General features: G+C 41.2%; 1 protein-coding gene across 6 annotated transcripts in view; it reads left to right on the top strand.

Moving 5' to 3' along the window:
• The window catches only part of LOC118415347 (signal-induced proliferation-associated 1-like protein 2), a 37,310-nt gene that overhangs the window by 10,974 nt on the left and 4,929 nt on the right, over nucleotides 1-21,407 (top strand). For 2 of the 6 annotated variants that reach the window (XM_035819893.1, XM_035819883.1), the window contains exons 3-26: nucleotides 5,681-5,850; nucleotides 6,250-6,438; nucleotides 7,640-7,715; nucleotides 7,938-8,036; nucleotides 8,308-8,411; nucleotides 8,705-8,862; nucleotides 9,224-9,330; nucleotides 9,584-9,718; nucleotides 9,847-9,941; nucleotides 10,211-10,356; nucleotides 10,720-10,831; nucleotides 11,056-11,193; nucleotides 11,672-11,787; nucleotides 12,188-12,339; nucleotides 12,517-12,786; nucleotides 13,974-14,080; nucleotides 15,902-15,952; nucleotides 16,415-16,597; nucleotides 17,129-17,269; nucleotides 17,499-17,655; nucleotides 18,448-18,734; nucleotides 19,049-19,268; nucleotides 19,555-19,659; nucleotides 20,394-20,447. In XM_035819893.1, the coding sequence (XP_035675786.1) occupies nucleotides 5,681-5,850; nucleotides 6,250-6,438; nucleotides 7,640-7,715; nucleotides 7,938-8,036; nucleotides 8,308-8,411; nucleotides 8,705-8,862; nucleotides 9,224-9,330; nucleotides 9,584-9,718; nucleotides 9,847-9,941; nucleotides 10,211-10,356; nucleotides 10,720-10,831; nucleotides 11,056-11,193; nucleotides 11,672-11,787; nucleotides 12,188-12,339; nucleotides 12,517-12,786; nucleotides 13,974-14,080; nucleotides 15,902-15,952; nucleotides 16,415-16,597; nucleotides 17,129-17,269; nucleotides 17,499-17,655; nucleotides 18,448-18,734; nucleotides 19,049-19,268; nucleotides 19,555-19,659; nucleotides 20,394-20,447 (3,372 nt within the window). The remainder of the gene's footprint in view (nucleotides 1-5,680; nucleotides 5,851-6,249; nucleotides 6,439-7,639; nucleotides 7,716-7,937; nucleotides 8,037-8,307; nucleotides 8,412-8,704; nucleotides 8,863-9,223; nucleotides 9,331-9,583; nucleotides 9,719-9,846; nucleotides 9,942-10,210; nucleotides 10,357-10,719; nucleotides 10,832-11,055; nucleotides 11,194-11,671; nucleotides 11,788-12,187; nucleotides 12,340-12,516; nucleotides 12,787-13,973; nucleotides 14,081-15,901; nucleotides 15,953-16,414; nucleotides 16,598-17,128; nucleotides 17,270-17,498; nucleotides 17,656-18,447; nucleotides 18,735-19,048; nucleotides 19,269-19,554; nucleotides 19,660-20,393; nucleotides 20,448-21,407) is intronic. The other 4 variants (XM_035819918.1, XM_035819909.1, XM_035819900.1 and 1 more) reach the window with 3 other exon arrangements.

The raw sequence follows: 21,407 nt of genomic DNA, 5'->3' as shown, positions 1-21,407 counted from the left end.
TGACATGTGTGTGATCTTCAGACATGTGGCTACTGTGTACAGTCAGTGTTAATTGTTGTACTTGCTGACAGGAGCTCCTCCTGTAATGGGTCCATGGCAATAACAAGTCATGTCTTATCTGTGGATAGTTGGGACAACATTTTGCACCTTCTAGCATCCAGAATATACATGAAGAAGCATGTTGGGACATACCTGAGAAGAAAATGGAGGATTGACATGTCAACAATATCGCATAAAATGGGCAACTCAGAATGAAATGTTGCAAACAAGAGCAACATTATGAGTAAAGCAGTGTCACTCGTCATTGTCAGAACAAGTTGAAACCCTATTAGTATTAGTGAATTTTAGAAACACTTGACTTGATTATTATGTAGTACGATTAGATCTACAAGGATCAGGAAATTTTCTAAAACACACTGTAACTGGAAGAAATACAGCCCAATGAGTTTAGCAGATCCAATGAATACCAAATGCTTGCCTTGGGGATTGGTAGTTTTCTTGACCTTCCTGTGTGGAGGTCATGGCTAGATGGCTTCCCTAAGGCTGCCTGGTGTTTACAGACTCTTGTTGAGGTTCCTAATGTGTTTGTTTTTACAGACACAGGTATCAAGGGCCAGAGTTCAGGTATTTGTTCAGGGCCAGGTCGCTATGTAAGGTATGAAGTGGAAAGGCAGGTTGTGAAGGGAAAGAGTTATTGTTAGCCAACACCCTGGCATCAAGGATGGTGTATGGGTGTGCTTTCCTCACCACAAGATTGTTGTACAATACTAACTTTTACTAAGGTATACAATAATATTAGCAATTGGAATGGAAGAAAATGGAAGAAAAAGACCAACAACTGCTTGGGCTGTTGATACTTTATTGTTAACTAAGCAGTAGGTCTGCATGAGTGCGAAAACCAATATTTGAGATATTTCGAATAACTGGCTAAGAGAAAAGTAAGTATGCACTTATTGGATTAAAGTACAGACCACAGTATACATTATGCTGTCAGATTCTTGTGCTTTATTAGTTTTAAAAGCTTACAATATTTTCAATTCTTGACAAGTTGGTAGTTTTCATGAAATACTGTACTTTCATGGGAGAACAGAATATTAACTTGAAATATTTTACAGTTTCAAAAGAAAAGTCCACCCTTAGTTTCAGACAACCTGACCTGTGCCCCTTGAGTAGCTCCACCAGAGATCCTGGTGTTATTTTTCCTGCCAAAAGAAACACATTCTGTGACTCTGGAGGTTGTGTCACAGGACTAGTGGGACTGTGAACCCAGGGAATGACTGTGCCATAAGGGTAGGATGTTTGTGTACTGTTTATTCTTTGGTCACAGTACAATGTACATTGTGCTGAATGAAAACAATGTTTTACAGCAAGACCAAGGACATGAGATAAGACCTCAACTGAAGATGTCATATGATTGTACACTTCTTACAGACAATGCAGACAGTATTTGTGGTTTGGAAACCTAGCTCATAAAACCCAAGTCTATACTAGTGATACAGTGATATATCTTATCCCACAAACCTAATAAAACATGTATCCAATCAGCTCCAGTAGTCATAAATCTTGGGTTGTCAGAATGGCACAGTCCATCTCTAAAAACCATCAGGGTAGGGGACATTTTACTAGTATAGTAACATCAGTGGAAATTAAAAAGCAGTTATAAAAGTATTTGAATATGTAAAATGAAAGAGGAACTTAATACTACTAGTTGGTTGTGGATCCAAATAAAGTATTTAGGGAAAGGATGAATTAAGATGCATATGGATGGAGTGATATAAAACTGCATACTGACTTAGCAATGTGGATGGTTGCCAGCAGATAAAATGAAATGGTGGTCCAGAAAATTATCTCGTTTCCCCGCCTTGTCTGGAACATTTCATGTCAAAGATGAGGACTTCCAGGGTGAAACTTACAGAAGTCCTCAAATGTGGCTATCATTTACCATAAACTATAGTGGTGGGCATCATTTCCTGGGGTTCCTTCCGTATTATGAAAACCTTGAGTTTCAATATGGAATGTTAGTGGTATCCTCAGCAGTTATATCACCAACCTGGTGCACCACAGGCTAACACCTTGGCTAGGTGCCAGAGGTGACAGACACAGACTATTGGAAATCAAGAAAAGCAAATCGTGTCTGTGTTTAAGTGCCATTGTGGCAACCTGTTGAATAGGTAAGTTGATTGCACCTTGTTAGCGGGAGATGGGAAAGTGTTGTTATTACTGGAGGCTGGAGGAGTAGATGTGAGAGTATGGACCACACGTTCCCAGTACAGGTGGATATCAACCACCTAAACAATATAGGTAAGGGTCAATAGCTCCTCTATCATTCATTGATTTATTCAGTGATTTATTTACAAGTTTAATAGTGTTATGATGCTAGCCCAGTTCACTGTTTTAACTGATTGTAGTCTCTCTGCTAACTTCTATTCTGATAAGCTCCATTGCAACAGGCTACATTTGGGAACATCACAGAGTCTAGCCCGCACGACTGGTTAATAATATTTTGGAGGTGTATTTTTGCTAGTGTCTGAGCAGATCTTTCGAAGACCAAACCGTAACTGTGTCGATCGGGCACGGAAGCCATGCAATGTATCCTTGATCGGCAGTCAAGATCTTAAGCCTTCTTTTTTCATAATCTATTTTCAATTTTAGAATGCTGGTACAAATTTTAGAATGCTGATATTGTAGTTTGAAGAGAGGTGAATATTACCTATTGTTACCAACTCACTGTCTCTCCATATCCTGTACTGGCCCCACTCTCAGTGTGATTTGACTTTAAACTATGATTTGTGCTTCAATAACAGAGAGGCAATACTGTGTATAAAAGTTTGGGTTAGTGTCCCAGTGGGATGAGCCATTGACATTTCCAGCACAGATGGCAGTTTTCCCTATATGTTCAGATGAATATGGTTGTATTCCAAGCCATTCCCCAAGCCCAGCTGTTGTACCACACTTGCACAGACTAGCTAATTTTTCAGCTTATAACTAATATAAGTTACTAGTATAAATGTGTGATATGCTGTCCCAGTGGACGGAGCTATTGGGAGATCTGATAAGACAGATCTACATTGTATATCATGCCCCTGTGGTGGTAGCAGCAAACAGCAGATCTAGATCTACAAAATACTTTATCATTGGCCAAACATATTTATAGATTTTGGTACTTGATGCCATGTTTTGAATCTGCACATTCAATGGAATATGGATGTTTTCTAGATTCAAAGCATCTGATTTTTCCAAATTTATGTTTGTAACGGGGGCCGCCCTAAGACGGTTCCCGTCCTAAGACGGCACGGATTTTTTGCTGATCTTATTATCAATAAGTACACCGTGTTTGTTACCACTGACTATGCTGATCACAAAGGTAAATAAACCAAGTCCATGCACACAGCTTTGATTTGCATTCAAAGTATACTTTAACATATTTACTTCATGTTTAAAAAAAGCAGAATTCTAACAGTAATGTTGACAGTGCTGAATCACTGCGGTCACCGGCCTCTGCGTATTGGCGGCTCGTGTCGCTAACTATACGAACTCTTTCAAGCAGTCACACAACTTCCATGATACACATAAATAAAGCTCCATAAAACACTATGAATATGGGTCTTCAAATGTTTGTTGAGTAGAAAACCAAGCAAAAGGAAGCGACATAAACATTGCCACCATTGTACTCCCAAGGGAGTGTGGCCGTGAAAGTGGCAGACTAGAGAACGCTCCAAAGATTTATTTGACTGTAACATATGATTCGTGCTGTCTATGAAAATAAGACTTGATAGAGAGATGTAGATGATATTTTCATATAATCAGACAAAGTTTTGTTGATGTTGGCGGTGTCGTTTTATCGTAATGGTTTTTTTAGTTGGGCATTCACAATCAGTGCATTCAGCCCATTGCCCGTAAACACATCAGCTGGATTGTTCTAGGTACAGCCTTCCTCATGTGAGACAAGAAGTACATACAGTCACGATTTTACTGTCAAAAGAAAGCTAAAATATCATACTGTTAATTTTTTTCTGTGTACTTAAATCTACCACTTACTTCTGAAGAGAGCAAAATGTAAAAAAAGCGTACCGAGTTAGGCACACTGTCCAGCGTAGCACAAAATTGGAAGGTTACATACACGAAATTGTCTCACAGTGTTTGCCGCTTGTAACACGCAGCGCGAAAGGTTCATGAACCACATGAATGCATTTCTTATTCAAGTATGTTGTTCAAATCTATGTGTAAAAAATTCAGTCATCAAAATTTGACCACTCTCAGGCAACTAGCGATGGAGCGCCATGCGTTTGAGCGCAAGAAAAAGCGTACCGTGTTGGGGCACCTCCCGTTAGAACATTTTCTCTACTAGATCTATTTTCATTTTATGAAAACTTCTATAAATTTGCGATAGGAGAAAACAAGTCATGCTGGCTGTTGGAATAGGACATAGACGCCATGTCATATGTTTTCATGCACATTACAGATATTTTCCTGTATCTTAGCTGCAAATAGTTTTCTCTTTATTAACATAAGGGTCAATTTGTGCATTATCATTAGCTTACTCCCAGTGGTGCTGTAGTTCAAATACTGAGTTGAATTTGATTTTAGAAATACAAGCATATCCTGCAGCAATTATGTGGTGAGGAATATACCTCATGATATCATACACACTAAGTAGTTACTGTTGATGATAATGAATATAAGTCTGAAGGCATAGTGAAGATATAACAATGAAAAATAAAACATTTGCTTCTAAAAAAATAAAAGCATAAAGTTTGTTCTGAATGTGCTTCCTAACAAGCATTATTTGCCTGCCTGTGCCTGTTCTACACGTGCTTTTCTACCACAACAGCAGCTCCCACTGCTGTGTTCATATACATGCATATCACCCAACAGCTGACAGATAAATGTGGCCTGGGGTCCCTGTGGGTCACCTACCTTGTAGATCACTATCTTGTAATAATCAGTAGATGGCAGCAAATGTTGAAGATGCCTCTGGGGCATAGATAGAAGATTTATGTGGTCGATATCTTTTGTTCCTTAATGATTTCCTGTACTAAAGGTGCTTCCTTTGACATTTCAATACATACAAGTTTTTAGTGGATTATTGTTCGTATGGATTCTGTGTCCCTCAACATTCAATGACAGACATTTTAAAGACATATTTAAATTAGTAGTATTGTAGATAAACAAATCCAATGACTGATTTTTAAAAGATTTATACTAGTATTATATTTATTGAATAAAAGTTTTACTCAAAAATTTTATTCAATAAAAAAAGTCTATGTGGTTCCTTAAACCTCACAGGACAGATTTGTTTACTTTACAATTCACCTTCAGGTGGTTGATTCAACACCTGTGTTAGCCTCATGCTTTCAAATTCAAATTCAATAATGCATTCACCCAGACAAACCAGTGCTTCCAAATATGTTGAATACCCAGAGTCTACCTGCAGAATGCAGAATCATTTATTTAAGATCTTTGTCACTAGTCTTCATGATGTACATTTTGTATGCATGGTGCCCACACTTGACACAAAATGTACATGTATTGCAAGTTGAAGTCTAGCAGTACCTTAAGTTAAACATAAAAACCACAAAACTACATGAATGTGATACCATTGTGTTTGAGTTTGTATGTCCCAATTTAATCCAAACTTGCCATGTTTTACTGATGTGTTACTGATGTTGTGTTATAACAGCTGAAGTCCAGAATTACTTGGGGGTTGATGAGAACCTGGGTCCCATCGCTATCAGCATCCGGAGGGAGAAACTCCCAGATCACAGCGGCACCAGCAGCTCATCAAACAAAGATGGTGGCTCTCCTGTACCTGCTCAGTACATGTACCGCCTCATCATCAGGACCAGTGATGTAAGTTCTTGTTTTCCTGGGGAAGTTGGAAAGGAGATAGATACAGATCTTGGATGGAACAGGGACATCTGTGAATATTAGTCACATAGAATGCAGGAGGACCTTGTCAGTGTGTAGACATCTGTCACTGGCCTGTCAAAGTGGCATACAAATGAATTACCCTGTGTACCTGGAGAGGTGCAGGAAACCACCTTTCGTAACCACTTCTGTAGCTGTTGACAGATCAGTAGTATAAGATTGATCATGAAACTGCCTACGTTGGCAGTACTTCAGAACTTCAGATGCCATAGAAACATAGGAAAATGAATGATTCAGCTCCAGTGATAAGATTATGAATGCACCAATGATTTTACCAGTTTTTGTTATCTTTTTTTATACGTTATGTTTTTTTACCCATAGTTGGTAACCCTGCGCGGGTCTATCCTGGAGGATGCCATCCCCTCCACAGCTCGACATGGTACATCCCGGGGCCTGCCCATCAAGGATGTTCTGGAGTTCGTTGCCCCAGAGGTCAACCTTGGCTGCCTGCGCCTTGCCTCGCTCAGCCCGAAAACATCGGAACAGCTGATGAGACTGGACGAACAGGGCGTAAGTCTGAGATTGGAAAAATATCATAGTCATCCCAACATTTGATGGTCCATATCACCTTGTGCTTCTTTGAACCCCAGGATTGACAGTCAAATTTTCTGTGCAAGAAGATTTAATCTCCCAAGCAGAATTAAAACCTTTCTTTTTTGTTCAGATAGATCTGTCAATGAAACAAGTTACATTTAACCTTTCTCCCAGGAAAAGTTGATTTTGATCCTAGACAACAGATGTGCATGCTTACTCTCACCCCATTACATACAGCTGAAGTGACTACCTACATCTCATGAATGTTGGATAAATTCCCTTTGAAAGGGTTGCAAGGCCCTTAATATGCATGACATGCTGTTAGCTTTGAACAAGTAATTGCCTTTAGTACAAGGAGGCACTTAACTCTGCTTGTTGCATGGGATCAATTTATAATGCGAGCTTCTACGAGACAGGTTCTGAGAAGAGATGACATCTGCCGATAGCAATTGCACTCTAGGTTACATAACCTACATTGAAGTATGCTCATACTTACTAACAGATCCAAGAGGTTTGATGTAACACCCGCTGGAAGCTCTTTATCTGAAATGGCTGACAACTTCAGAACTCAAGGATATGACTGGCGTATTTGATAGATGTTGTATAGTTTGATGTCAAACCTTGCTGAACTAAAGTCCTAAAATGTTAAGACAGGGACATATGTTGAAAGTGACTTGAGGATGATGATTTAACTGTAGCGTGTTACTGTGTCGGTTCTTCCAATGCATATTGGTTGATGGAATAACAAATATACAGATCCTGCAGAAACAGAGAACAGCACTGCATTTGGTAGCTTGGGGTTCGTGCCCTAGAAATCAAACCATTACTCATGAGTGTTGCATCAAATTTTGAATGTTGCTGCTGCAAAGGTGCTTGACTCCATTTCGGTGAATCTGGGTCAATCTTTTAAGTGACTAAATTTGCTTACAATCTGTGCTCATGATTCCAGGAATGAGAGGGTTTGTTGAACTAAAAAATTGGCATATGATGTGCTCACTATTGAAAAGAATATGAATCATTACATATGTGTAGTCATGAAGAGCTTGTTGCAACACATTACTTGTATGCAGTCAAGTATCCCTTTGTGTTAAAATGCACAGATCTATGGAAGCCAGGTATGTTACATAGGAATCACTAGATGTACATTGATGTTAAGACTGCTCCTGTGTTTCCCCAGATCTCTACCCAGTACAAGGTGGGCGTCCTATACTGTAAGACAGACCAGGGCACAGAGGAGGAGATGTACAATAATGGTCAGTATTCTCACTCACTCTTTTCTAGCTTTATAAGATTTCCTTGACTAGATTGAAATTTCTCCAGTCAACTCCTCTTTTCTCAGGTACACTGATACAAGATCTCAGCTGGTATAGCTGGTCAAGACACCACCTGTAAACATATTTGTCCATAATTGTAAGGTACTATTCAGCATTCAAACCTTGCTGATATCTATGCTATCCTGTCCTTTGGCTCCACAGAGTCTGCCGGTCCCATATTTGATGAGTTCCTGGACACACTGGGGGAGCGGGTTCGTCTCAAGGGCTTTGAGAAGTACAGAGCACAACTTGACAACAAAAGTGAGTGGATTTCACTGTGGTGACATTTATTGGCAGCATTATTGTGAAGTAGATGATTTATCTACAAAGGGAGCTCCTGATTTTATTAACAATACAGCACTCCTGTTTTAAGATCCATTTGTCATAGTCACAAGACTTAAAATGCACTATGATTTTATGGACAAATTAAGTGTTATCTATGTGATATAAAAAGGTAATCACACATTCATTGTTTCAATGTACATGAATAATTTGGAGAAAATCTCGAATCTTGATTGTCCTTCTCCTACAGCGGACTCCACCGGTAGCCACTCCCTGTATGCTACATACAAGAACTGTGAAGTGATGTTCCATGTGTCCACCATGCTGCCATACACACCTAACAATAGACAGCAGGTAACAGGGTCACTACTGTTGTTGTTATTGTTGTTATGTTGTCTTTATCTTTGACATAAAGTGTTGTTGTGTACAGGTAAAGACCCACCACAACAAATGCCCTGTCCCAAAGAATATCCCTGAATATGAACAGGATATCTTCTAGTAGCATATGTGAAGCACCACCTAGCAGCAGCAAGTAATACTGCATCCACCAGCTGAGCCAAACTACATTTTGCAGCATGTATGAAACATACAATGCTTAACTTCTGTTGAGTTTAGACATTTATTTTGTTCTTTATTTACCTCCCTAGCTACTGAGGAAGAGACACATTGGGAACGACATCGTGACTATCGTGTTCCAGGAGCCAGGCGCACTGCCCTTCACTCCAAAGACAATCCGCTCACACTTCCAGCATGTTTTCATCGTGGTACAAGCCATCAACCCAAACACAGACAATGTCATGTACCAGTAAGTACTGCTGACTTCAACATTCAGTGTCTTGTTTGTTTTTGTCATCGTGTTCTTGTATATGTTTAGAAAAGTATCTCTCAAAAGTATCACAGTTTTCATTGACAGCTTGATTGATATATTCTGGTACAAAAAATGCTTTCAGCAACTTTCCTCTCATTGAATCCCTTGTCAGAAAGTTCAAATGTTTCTTAATAGCCGTAAACTCAAGGTTGTGTGTAGCATGTCCTGTCACAAGGGCCTGACTTATACTAGACAGGTGGTCCTCACAACACTGTAGCAGGTTTTTAGTAACATCTGGTGTCTTGTCGTTTTGTTGCAGAGATAATCAGTGATATTGATTATGGACACTTTTTTGCAGGGTCACAGTGGCTAGATCCAAAGACGTTCCCCCCTTCGGCCCCAGCATGCCTGAGGGTGCAACCTTCCCCAAGTCTCCTCAGTTCAAGGAGTTCCTGCTTGCTAAAAGTAAGGCTTACTCCTAACAGTTTGGATGACTGGTATAACACAGATACCACCTGTGACATCTATCCTAAGAAATAGTCATGTAGCATATCTCATATCAGGCAAGTTGGAAGCTTAACTTCCAGTACAGTCCAACACATTACTGCTTGCTGGTCATACTTGAAGTATGATTATTCTTGATGCCCTTTTTTAATTTTTTTATTCTTTCGTTCAATTCTCTAGATTAATGTATTAATGAGGCCTTTTGTCTTTACAGTAATCAATGCAGAAAATGCAGCCCACAAGTCGGAGAAGTTTGCCGCCATGGCCGTTAGGACAAGGCAGGAGTACTTGAAAGACTTGGCTGCAAATTGCACAACAACAACTTCCATTGATTCAGCTCTCAAGTTTGGTGAGTCATGGTTAAATGTTTAAGATCAAGCACACAATTAACAAGTAACTTACTTTGTGTTTTGAAAGTTTGAAACATAGTCCTTTTTTAAAAAAATTCTTACATTTTGTTTGAACTTTTCTGTGCAGGGAAGTTCTCTCTAAGCGGGAAGAAGAAGGAGAAAACCCGGCCCAGACTGGCCCCTGAGCTGGCCAGCACAGGAGCCATTATCTGGGATATACAGGTGGGACAATTGTTCTTTAGTCACCTTTGTTATAGTCAGTAGTGTAGTGACAAGGCAAAGACCCTCTAACCATGTGGGTAGACCTTCCTTGAAACATATGATCCAATTTTTCATTTCATTTTTCGGGGGGAGGGATTATGGGAGGAAATTGAATGTATGGAACACAGTTTGTTATTCCTGAGGAATTGAGTAAACTAGATGTGAAGAGTTTGACAGTTTGTTACTTGCATGTAGCAACTCTAACCTTTGACCTATCTGTGCCATCCCAGATTGAGGACTTCAGCACCTCCACCACAGTAGACTGTATCCTGGGCATCTCCAGCGAGATGTTTGTACTTGTGGACACGGACATGAAGGAGGCTCTCTTCTCTACACCCTGCAAGTCTGTCATTGGCTGGACATCACAAACTGATGGGTCAGTACAACATGTTCTACACCTACTGCAAACCTTTTCTCCAAGCAAAAATTTCACAAAAATGTTTAAAACTCTGTTTCTTGTCAGGAAAATCCCCTTATATTATAACATTCAGGGTAAGGTTTCACAATTGCTTGTGACCCCCGCTTAACATGTGTTTTGCCAGTTGAACTTCATTTCTTAGTCATTGTAATGAAAGAAAACTAAGTAGTTGCAAAGTTGATAATACTAATGCTTTCTAACAATATTGTACATAAAAATGCAAGGGTAACTGCTAGGATTGAGGCCTGCATTGCTAGTAGAGAGGCTGTAGTCACACATTACACACAAGTGGTATTGACCTGTTTCATGTCCCCCCTGCAGGCTGAAGGTTTACTACAACCGTGGGGAGTGTGTGGTGATGAGCTGTCCTGACTCCAAGGCAGAAGTCACGGAGATTGTGGAGAGACTAATGAGAGTCACACAGGGGTGTGAGGTGAGTACTACACTTTCTTCACTCATCCACCATGTCTTGAAAATGTCTTATATTTTACTTCAAGGGTTGACCAATATCATTTCTATTATAGTCTCCTGGAGTCCAGTTACTGATTAATTCCAAAAATAAGATGCAGAACACAACTATCTTGTCTGTAAGCTTGAAGTTGCATGGTGTTGATGCTTCCTGCTGAGTACTGACATTGCCGTATTGACTTTTGCTAGACCCTGGAGATGACCCTCAGGCGGAACAGCCTGGGTCAGCTGGGCTTCCATGTTGACCTTGAGGGCATGGTGGCAGAGGTCGAGCCATATGGCTTTGCTTGGCAGGCAGGGCTGAGACAAGGCAGCCGATTGGTAGAGGTGAGATTAAGTAATCTTCTTAATTTTTTTAACCTTTTAAGTTGAAATAGAGTAAGAATTATTTAATGGTTCACATTACAAATAGAGCTGAAGTAGAAGGCATTACCAAGGTTAGAAAAGTTTGCAGTGAGGAATATTAGGTAATGTTACTGTAGTTAGAATAAATCCTTACCCGATTTCCTGCACCCGTCTGTATGAACTAAAAAATTCTAGACAGAAATATGTGTAACTCTAGACCCTTGTTAAAGTTGCAGTGGTCCAAAGTCATAAAATATTCAATGGTGATATACTGTAGCAGGTGTTTATGCTGGCTATATATAGAAAACTGACCTAATTCTTAAGTTATAGTAGAAAAGACGTACCAGCAAGTATGTTTGTGATGATAAGGGATAAGTGCCAATGCAGATTTAGGTAGAAAGTACTTATCCATGTTGCTCTAAATAATCTTGGCATTACTGTTGTTTTCCAAACCCTACAGATCTGTAAGGTTGCTGTAGCGACTCTAAGCCATGACCAGATGATTGACCTGCTGAGAACATCGGTGACTGTAAAAGTGGTCATCATTCCCCCCATGGAGGACGGCACACCCCGCAGGTACACTGTTGAAACAGTTGAAAAGCTGATTTATATGCAGAAGATGAGAAATATTCTGATCTCTGTACCTGGGTCTATTCATGCATCAAATTTATAGAACAGATATGTAGAATTTTATGAAACCTTTGATTTGTAAATTGTAAATAACAAATATGAATGTTTGATGAACAAGATTATATGTGATTTACCAAAAGTAGAGTGTAGATTTTTTTAACAAAGAGGACTCCAGTAACTGTTTGTGTCTGGAGAAACTAGGTAATTAGCAAAACTGCATACAAAAGCTTATCCTAACCAACATCAAGTCTTTGGAGGATCAATGTGGTATAGGAAATTCCCTGCAGTTCTGTCAAACTCCAGCATGATAGGACCCTCCCTTGCCAAACTGTGTTTGTTACACCAGGGGCCTGTCGGACCAGTATTCCAACTACTCCACATTGGAGTCCAGCGTCTCGTCCCACTCATCTCAGGAACGTTCTGACGACGACAGCGTGTCTGGCGCCTCACGGACCTTAACCAGCTCACGGAACTCCTCACTCAGGTCCAACCAATCAGGTATGATTGCTTGATTTTTTTAGATATATAAATATCATCAGATCTGGTATAAAGGAAGGATTGATATTTCATTGAACAATGCAGCACCTTTTGCCCCTAAAATCCCTGAAGGTTCAACAATTTAATCTCTCCAGAGCAAATAAAGTGAAAAAATGTTTCTTTTCCCCCTCTTCCCAGCTGCTATCCAGACTACACAGCCCCAGAGGTCATCCTCCGCCTCCCCAAACGCTCGCCAGGGCAGCCCCTCCCAGTTCCGCTACCGTCATGAGTACGGGCATGGTCGTGACTCGGGCGGGGAGCTGCGGAGACAGGTGCTGGAGGGGATGAGTGGGCGGGAGGGGCGCTACAGCCGGGACTCGCCGTCCTCCACCCTCCCCCTGCTGGTGGGGCAGGACGAACCCAGTCTGATGGAGGAGAGACATCATGCTGAGAATGTTGACACACACGGTAAGGCAACAGTCTTTCTACTGACGTACTGGACTTTCTTGTTCTGTAGGAGTTAGCAGTTTCTAAGTAATAGTGCCCTTTGCCGACTGTACAGAATGTAACTTGACAGGTTAACTATCTGCAACTAAGTATGAATATAAGGTCCATTATTACTCTGTAATTGCTGTTATTAATGGGATAGATTCAAATACTCATGTTCGTCTACTTCAAACATACTGTTCTTGTATAATTGAGCTCACAACTCTTTGCAACCCTGTCCATTCAGATTGACTCACGAACAGCCCTAGATCTAGATCAGACATTGTGAGATCGTCTGGCGCAGCGGCGGGATTTGTGCCTCGTGACCGAGAGGTGGCGAGTTCGAATCCCGCTGCGTGTCACCGATCTTGTGCCCTTGGGAAAGGCACTTTACATGGATTTCCTCACTATACTCAGGTGAAAAATGAGTACCTAGCTTCGGCTAGGGCCGTCCCTCGGATAGGACGTTAAATGGAGGTCCCGTGTATGGGGAGAGTCACACCCCATGCACGTTAAAGAACCCCCACACGTGCGATGGTGCGGTGTGAGATGGAACAAACCCTTCTGTCTGGAGTTGGTGATTCACTTCAAATCACCCGGTTGGAGGCCTGGCGAACCTCCATACCGTATCAGCCAGCGAAAGGGTATATCACCCCGTAAGGGGCGGTGTAACCCCGCCGCGTGTAGACATTTGCGAACATGTGCACATGTGTGTATGGCGGCTTTGAAAAGGTGTTATTAACACCTGTTTCGCCATACCCTCCAAATGGAGAATCCTAATAAATAAATAAATAAATAAATAAATAAAAGATCTTTACTGGAAAGGAATGTATCAAATGCTGTATGTTATACATAGCACGATAAATGTTGTTATTACCATCATTATCATAAAAGTAACACCAATATGATTTTACTTTCACAAATGTCTACCATATCCTTTTACAGGAACAGTATAAATCGTAAAACTCCAAATTAAAAGATTATACTTCTATAATCTACCCCAAGAAAAATGCCACTCACTCCCAGGTCTTTAGCAAGAACAGAACAATGTTGTGTTGCTGTATGCTACTGTATGAAGAATGTTGATCCCATTGAGGAGAATCCCCGTGCATGAGTACCCCTGACTACCCATGTGTGCAGAGGTGTTGAAGCCACAGCTTCCCTTTCAGATGCAGCAGACCTGGCCTGGGCCTACAAGCCTGAGATGTACATGGAGTCAGGATCCAGCAACATCAACTACCAGCAGAACAGAGCACATAGGCAGAACAACATGCATGTAAGTGTGTGGATGTGGTGTCACATTGTATTACTTCACCTGGTGTTGTGTTTTGTTTGAAGTTAAATGTCTACCTTAGATTGGTTATATCAACATGAAACTCTATAGGATATGATTACTTATCCGCTATCCGCTGTCAAACATTATTAGTCATTTGAGTTGAGAAATATTGTGGAAAATCTTGCATAAACAAGTTCTTGAAGGTGGTTGTATTCTGCAATGTCTCTAAAGCATCATGAATATTGTTGGTGATATCTGTATCTGGCCCATTTTCAAGCACCTTTGGCATCTGTTTCATTATTAATGTATTTTTTAATACTTGCTGAAAGTGTTCCAATTGATCCAGCTGTGTTTGCAAAAGGAGCCATTTCCTTGGCTATGGCATGACTTGTATGGAAGACATGTGTGGAATGTCCCCTGCCCCAACTACTTCTTAGTTGCATTTGCGATTAAGACCAGTTAATGAATGTTCTTCAATACAAATTTAGAGATAAAAGACTTTTCTTCTTCAATTTAAGGGATAATGGTACAGATTTTGGCTTTACTGTCAATTGTCAAAGTGACCAATTCCTTCCCACCTGTTTATTTTTGGCCATGTCTAAGAATGTATCTTTTGACCTAAGATAGATTCACTAGTGGCCAGGTATGTCCATGGCCAGTCACGTGTGCACCTCACTTGCATTCATGTATGTTTAATGTTTTGCCTGATTGCATTTGCATACGCCTGATGTGCATTATGTATGTCAAGAGTGTGCTGTACTTGTGCACGGTTCAGCTGTCTGTCTTTGTGGTCTGGTGATGTTTGGAGGTTCCCTTTTGTGTTTACTCCTTGCCATGAGGCCACTTTGTTTGTGTACACTAGTTCTGTTTTGTGTTGGTTTCTTCTGTCCCTTTCTATTGCAGTGTTTTATGTTCATCACTGATTTCCCTGATCTTCATTCTCCAATCACACTTACACACAAATTCTCTTTTATAAGATACATGTACCTTTGTTATTGAAAGGAAAGTTTAGATTGAAATTCTGAAGTACCAAGAAAGAGTACAAAAAAGATGCTGAAATATGCTGTACTGAAAGCACAACATCTACTTGAAATTCATGTATTGAAATCAGCAAATATCCAAGAAAAGTAATTTTCTTCACTCATGTATAAAAGACAACAGAAACGTTGGTTTCAGCTAGACCTGCACATATTCATGGCTAATGAGCTTGGCTGGCCTAGCTAAGCTGACTAGCCACCTCTGACTGCATTTGCAGTACAGCAAACTGCTGTGTAGCCCCCTGGCACAGCTTGTGGATGCTGGCTGCAGTCTTCTATATGGGGAAGTAGGTACATGGCCTGCTGGATTGCAGTTGTGGCTTACTCGTAGGCTGTTTAGGTGAAGAAATATGCATTCAGGAATAACCACAATGTACATGTACAGGTGGAAACAGTAAACTAACGATTTGGGTAGGAAAGGCCTCAATACTAGTGTAGTATGCAAAATAAAAGATTGACAGTTTTATTGTGCCATAAGGGAAGCAGTAATATCCTCACCTTTGGCTTGATGTGACTATGAAAGCCTTGCAACAGAAATACACCCAAAATCCTAACAGCAAACATGAAACCACATTTACAAGTTTGCGAAATCTTCACTACCTCTCATGTCAGATTTCATAATAGTTCAAGGTACTGTGGGTACATTTGTATATGTAAGAAGCTTCAGTACAGATGTTTGTTACTCCTCACCAACACTTTACCTTTAAAGTAGGAATTTACTCACAACTCCTACAGACTGAACATCTACACACATTTATACCCTCTCTGTCTCTCTCCCGGCCAGACTTTTCTCTTTCCCTTCTTTCCTTACTACTGCTGTCCTTTCTTAATTCATGTAAGTACTGCTTCTTGCTTCTGTTGTCCTTTTCTCTGTTAATATTGTTCTGGTTTGTATGCCTTTTATTTCCTTTGCTTGACATTTTATTTGCACAGCCCCAAGTGACCCTTCCTACCTTTGACTTTGTTTTATCTACCATTCCTTGACAACAAGCACAGAATATTTTCCATGAACACAAAATATGAGTGTTAGCTGACAATATGCTGAGACAGTTCATTCATTTGTTTTTCTTGCTAGAGTCTGTTATTCCCATGTCTCTCTGTATTTCAAACTTGGATATCTTTCTGTTTATTTCAAAATAGTCTCAAAAGCAGTGACATAGCCTTGTGTATGTCCCCTGAACCATACACCTGCTTGGAAGAGATGGGTCACTTGTCCTCATACAAAAGTATGTCCCTTTGGATAGGACATGTGAAGATGAGATGATCCCTTACATCCCTGTGTTTGTGCCTGTTGCAGACTCCCAACTCTAGTGACTCCAGTAAGAACAACACCCTGTCCAGCACAGACACCAGCACCAGCGATGAGAAGTGGTATGACACAGGAGACAACATGGAGCCGGAGTTCCCGTCCACCCAGCGTACAGCGTCCACAGACAGCGGGCTGGATGGAGCCATGATCCCCATGACAAACCTTATGAAGGTGAGTGACAACTGTTTGTCTCAGACTTTAAAACATTGCTGTATACAACATCTTATGTTGCAGAGACTGTCATTCTCAAATCGGACTGTTAAGCCATCGCCAATGCTTTGGGGCTGATGTGAATTTCAGTTTTACCATGGTCACTGTTGATCGAAGGAAGCTATACTGTACTCTGTATTATCTTTTGCAAATACTATCTCCCTGACTGTGGTAACGTAGCTCTTTATTAACACCTACATATGGTATTTACATGAGTGTATGTTTGAATACTTAACTAGCCAGGAGGTGGTCCTGCTCAGCTGTTGTTTCCTCCACCCTACTTTATAGAGCAGAAATGTAAACAGTTATAATTTAGCATGTATACTACATTGTATATTGTTGGACTCAAAATGGGATGTAACTTACTTGTCACTTCATTTGATAGACGATAAAGATACTTGTAGTAACTTCATCTATACAGATTTGTGAAAAATATTTGCCCTTCTTGGAACGACCTAGATACACTCTGACCTTGATGTTGTACTATTTTAGGCAGGGGATCGGGAAGGTTCCACTCAGCATGTGGGGGAGTCTGCTGAGAATTTCCACACCCCTCCTGAGAATGCTGTTAGTGTTCCTGACTTCATGCAGCATCCTCGGTACCGCAGCAGCATCACCAGGGCTATGGAGAAGGTGGGACCTGCTTTCACATGACAAAATTTTGTTTTGATGAAAATATACAGTAAATTTTGATACTTGATACCATCAATACTTATAGAGTCGCAAATTTAAACTATAATTTCAAACTTATGCGGATTCAAAAGGGAAAATTGGCCATGATTTCCTTCCAGATTTCTTTAAAAAATCTTCCCTTTGAACTCTGAGGATACTGTATAAACATATTCCTGACCCTGTTTTCTAGATGAGAGGCCAGGACCCTGACGGCCCGCGAGTCGGCCCACAGGACCCGTCCAACAGCACCTCCAACCTGAGCGAGGTGTCCTCCCACTCCCAGTCCAGCGATGGCAGCCTGGGGTCAGGGCAAGGTCACAGGGACAGGCTCAACCTGGGCACCAGAGGTAGGCAGACTGCTGTGCTGTTATGTGTACTAAATCAAACACTCTTTTGCTCTCCATACACCAGATCAATGGTGATACTAAAATAGCCTTCATGTGATACCAGTGATATCTACATGTGATATCTCTGCATGTCAGGAATTGGAGGCTTACAAGAGATCTAGGATTGTTGCCAAGGAGATTTGTCACTGCATCAACAATGTGGTACATGTTGTTCATGACATACTTCACATTCCCATTTGTTGTGTGTGTAACTTCGTAAGCTGGACAACTTTCAAATGATTCATTATCTTAACAATGAATGTACATTTTATGTACACAGATGTGAGTCTACGTTCATAGGGTTCATACAATTACTTGTGCCGTGTCTCTGAAATTAGGTTAAATAACTTCCTGTTATCTCCAACACTTCCATTAGATTAGTATTGGTACCTTGCCTAATGCTGAAACAGGAGGTCACCGCTGGCACACTGTGGGCTCCTCTGACCTCATTCTCACTGGTAATTTGCTCTTTATAGATCCGTGGCATACAGCTCTGAGCTAATAGGATCCTCAGCTGATGCTTATCTGAGTTCCAGAATATTCAACGTACAAGTACTGTGAAAAGCAGTGTCCATAACAGGTCATTCCAGTGACATGTGATTCACTTGTAAGTCCTTGCTTCCGTTTCCCAGACATGCAGGGTAATAGCTGCTGATTCCATAGCCTAGTGGATATCTACCACTTATATCTCTGGTTGGGCAGATGTACTGAAAACTGTTGTAATTGTACTGATTGTGCCGTTGTTCCTTACAGATGGCAATCCCAGTCCTAACAAGTCCCAAGGCTCCCCCACTCAGCGGAGGAAGAAGGCTGGCCCTAAGAAGTACGCGCTAGACGACAGTGGCAGCAGCGCCAGCAGCAGCAGTCCAAAGGCCTCGTTACGCAGCTTGGTGCTGGACGACAGCGCGGGGACTCGGTCGCGCCCGGGGTCCATCGCCACGCGGGGGAGTTCTCGTACGGCGGCACTGCTGCAGGCTGCCAGCATGCAGGAGGATCTGCTGAAACTCATCAACCCTGATGTCAGCGAGGCAGAAATTCAGGTACAGAAAACTAATGAAGCTCCTATCAGATTGGTATAGACCTGAAAAGCCTTAGATTCACTTTAAAGTTTTGGAGATCATGAAAAACTGTGCTTTTTTCTGCATCCCTCACTATTTTGGACAAACCCTCAACAGAGTCTTGGTTCCAAAAACAAAATGGCTTAATGTGTTACTGGAACATTCCAATGTTTCCCACTGTAAAGAGGTAGAAACCTGCTTATCCTTTACACATCAGTCAAAAAAATACTGTTTTGCCACAGATTGTGCATTGTTTATGTTAGTGTTGAAACATGGTTTATACATTTGTACCCCAGGCCTCCAACAGCAGAGACGGTGCCAGTGGCCCCGGCAGACCGCCCATCCCGCGCACCGTGTCGGACGAGAGCATGAACGGGTCACGCCTGAACATGAACCGCAGCAGCAGCCATGATTCGCTGGACCGTGCAGGGCGCGGAGAGTCAACCTTTAACAGTGCAGTGCCTCTGCTGAGGACATACCCCACCAGGATGAGCGCCCAGTCTGCACATGTCAGAGGTAATGTCCTCATTATTTCATCTCTTGTCATACATTTTCAATCATATGAAGTGTAAAACAATAATCGGAAGGTCACCTAATGCATGCTGAAATGCAAGAAAAGGCAGTGTTTTTGAAATGAATGGGCTTTCCGAGTAGCTGTGGGCATGTGCAATGTAAGAATACCTGAGGGCATGTGCAATTGAAACTGAAATTAAAGACAGAAGAGCTGGGAGATATTCCCCATCCACCCCTCCCAAATCTTTCCTAATGGAATCACCCTGACGTGCTGCGTTGATGTCTACAGAAGGAGGGCGTGACAAGGGTTACCCTGGCAACATGCTACCCCTCCCTGATCCTGCCGCCGGTATCAACTGGAACAACCTGGTGGAGACAGCCAAACAGTTTGAAGGTAGGGAGATTCCAGAGTGTCTGGCCAGAGATGTCCCATGGTTTCTTACAGTTCATGTTTTCCTTTTCATTGTTTACTGGATGTATATGACGAACACTGGTGGAAAGAAACAGTCAATCTTTGTGGTTAAATTTCTCAACCCTCAGCTCGATCATACTCAGTGATGTTGTAGGACTATTCTATATCCTTGGTTAAGAGACGGTTGTGTGGAGGTCTAGATAATGTTGAAGATGGTGGTTTTTCAAAAATTACAACCAACTATAATGAACTATAAGTGAAAAAAAGAATTGTACATGTAGAACCTGCAAAGAAAATTGTAGTGCAACAAGAGAAATTCTCAGAATCAATAGCTTTTTATGGCCAGATGGTGCAAGCTGTAACAGGACCCTTGGGCAAACAGAGGGTTTGCTGCATGCCACTGGCTGCTTCTCTCTTGGCTGGCACAAAAGTTTATGGGATGTCAAAATAACCATTGTGAATGTTGAAGCTATAGATTGTACTACAAGACATATTACAGTGATTTGTTTTGTTGGTCTTCTAATTATGTTAGCCATTTTGATTCAAGCTTTATGGATACATCTACAGCACCCCTTCACAGGCCATTCTGTGCAGCCATTCTGCATCATAATATCTAAACTATACAGTAGAACTGCTATACAGTAGAAGTACTACTTAGCTATTCCTGGCTGTGGACGTGCCCTTGTCTGACTCCGCCCTTGTTACCATGGTTACAGCCCACTGGGGGAAGGAACTGGATCTGTCCAGCCTCTCGGACCTTTCTGTACAGGGTAATGACCTCTGGTGACCTCGGCTACTCATGGCATGCTGGGAGTCTGTAGCCGTGCATGTCGGCACAGCCCCCCTCCCCTGTGCAATGCCTGCCCCTTACTGCAGCTTCCTCCATAACTCCAACTAAAATCAAGCTGTGACTTCTGCTGCTTGTTGTGTCTGGACAAATTTCCTTTTCATCTCCTCTTTTGTCCACTTTTGTTCTAGTTAAGGGAAGATGCTTCTCAATTTTGGAGTAGTCACACACAAAAATAACTCAGAACACACATTGAATGATTGACTAAATTGTGCAATGTATTACCATTCATACTATGAATCATAGAGACATTTAAAGATTCTCCTAGATACCATAGCAAGTGTTGTATTCTTCCTAAAAATAAACCATGTTGTAATGGTGTGGAACCATATGGTATTTCCACATGAGTCTCACTTGAATTCTCGTTGAGGCATACTACATATATAGTACGTACATGTTCATAATTTTGACATTGTGGATGATATCAGTTTGACAAGTTGTTTTGACTGATATGTGTAAGATATATAATAGATGTGAATATCAAAAGAGCAATGGTTCAAGGGCTGTACTTACAATGTAGAAGGGTTATGACTGAATCACTGTATTGAAAGGCATATTTGTATCTTTACTGTTAGAAAAGAGACTTTTTCATTCCAGAGAATCTCAGAGAATTTTATTGCATGAACAATGAAGTGGAGCTGTGGGCCCTATGTGCCCTTTGTTTGCTAATCCAGTTAATTTGTAGCCCCTGGTCTTTAACTATTTCCTTCACTGCAGATACTGTTATAACTTGACCCAGCTTTGTATCACATGTACATGTACCTTCTTACCCTGCTTCCTGAACTGCTCACCAACCTTCTCTAATCTCATGTCCAATGTCACCAGCAGACTGCCATATGACACCATTCACACGCCCTGAGAATGCCACTTATGTGCCCTGCAG

This window comes from Branchiostoma floridae, chromosome 1, assembly GCF_000003815.2.
Source record: "Branchiostoma floridae strain S238N-H82 chromosome 1, Bfl_VNyyK, whole genome shotgun sequence".
Classification (NCBI taxonomy): domain Eukaryota; kingdom Metazoa; phylum Chordata; class Leptocardii; order Amphioxiformes; family Branchiostomatidae; genus Branchiostoma; species Branchiostoma floridae.
Note: the sequence above shows the minus strand (reverse complement) of the source record. Positions and strands in the feature narration are given on the sequence as shown.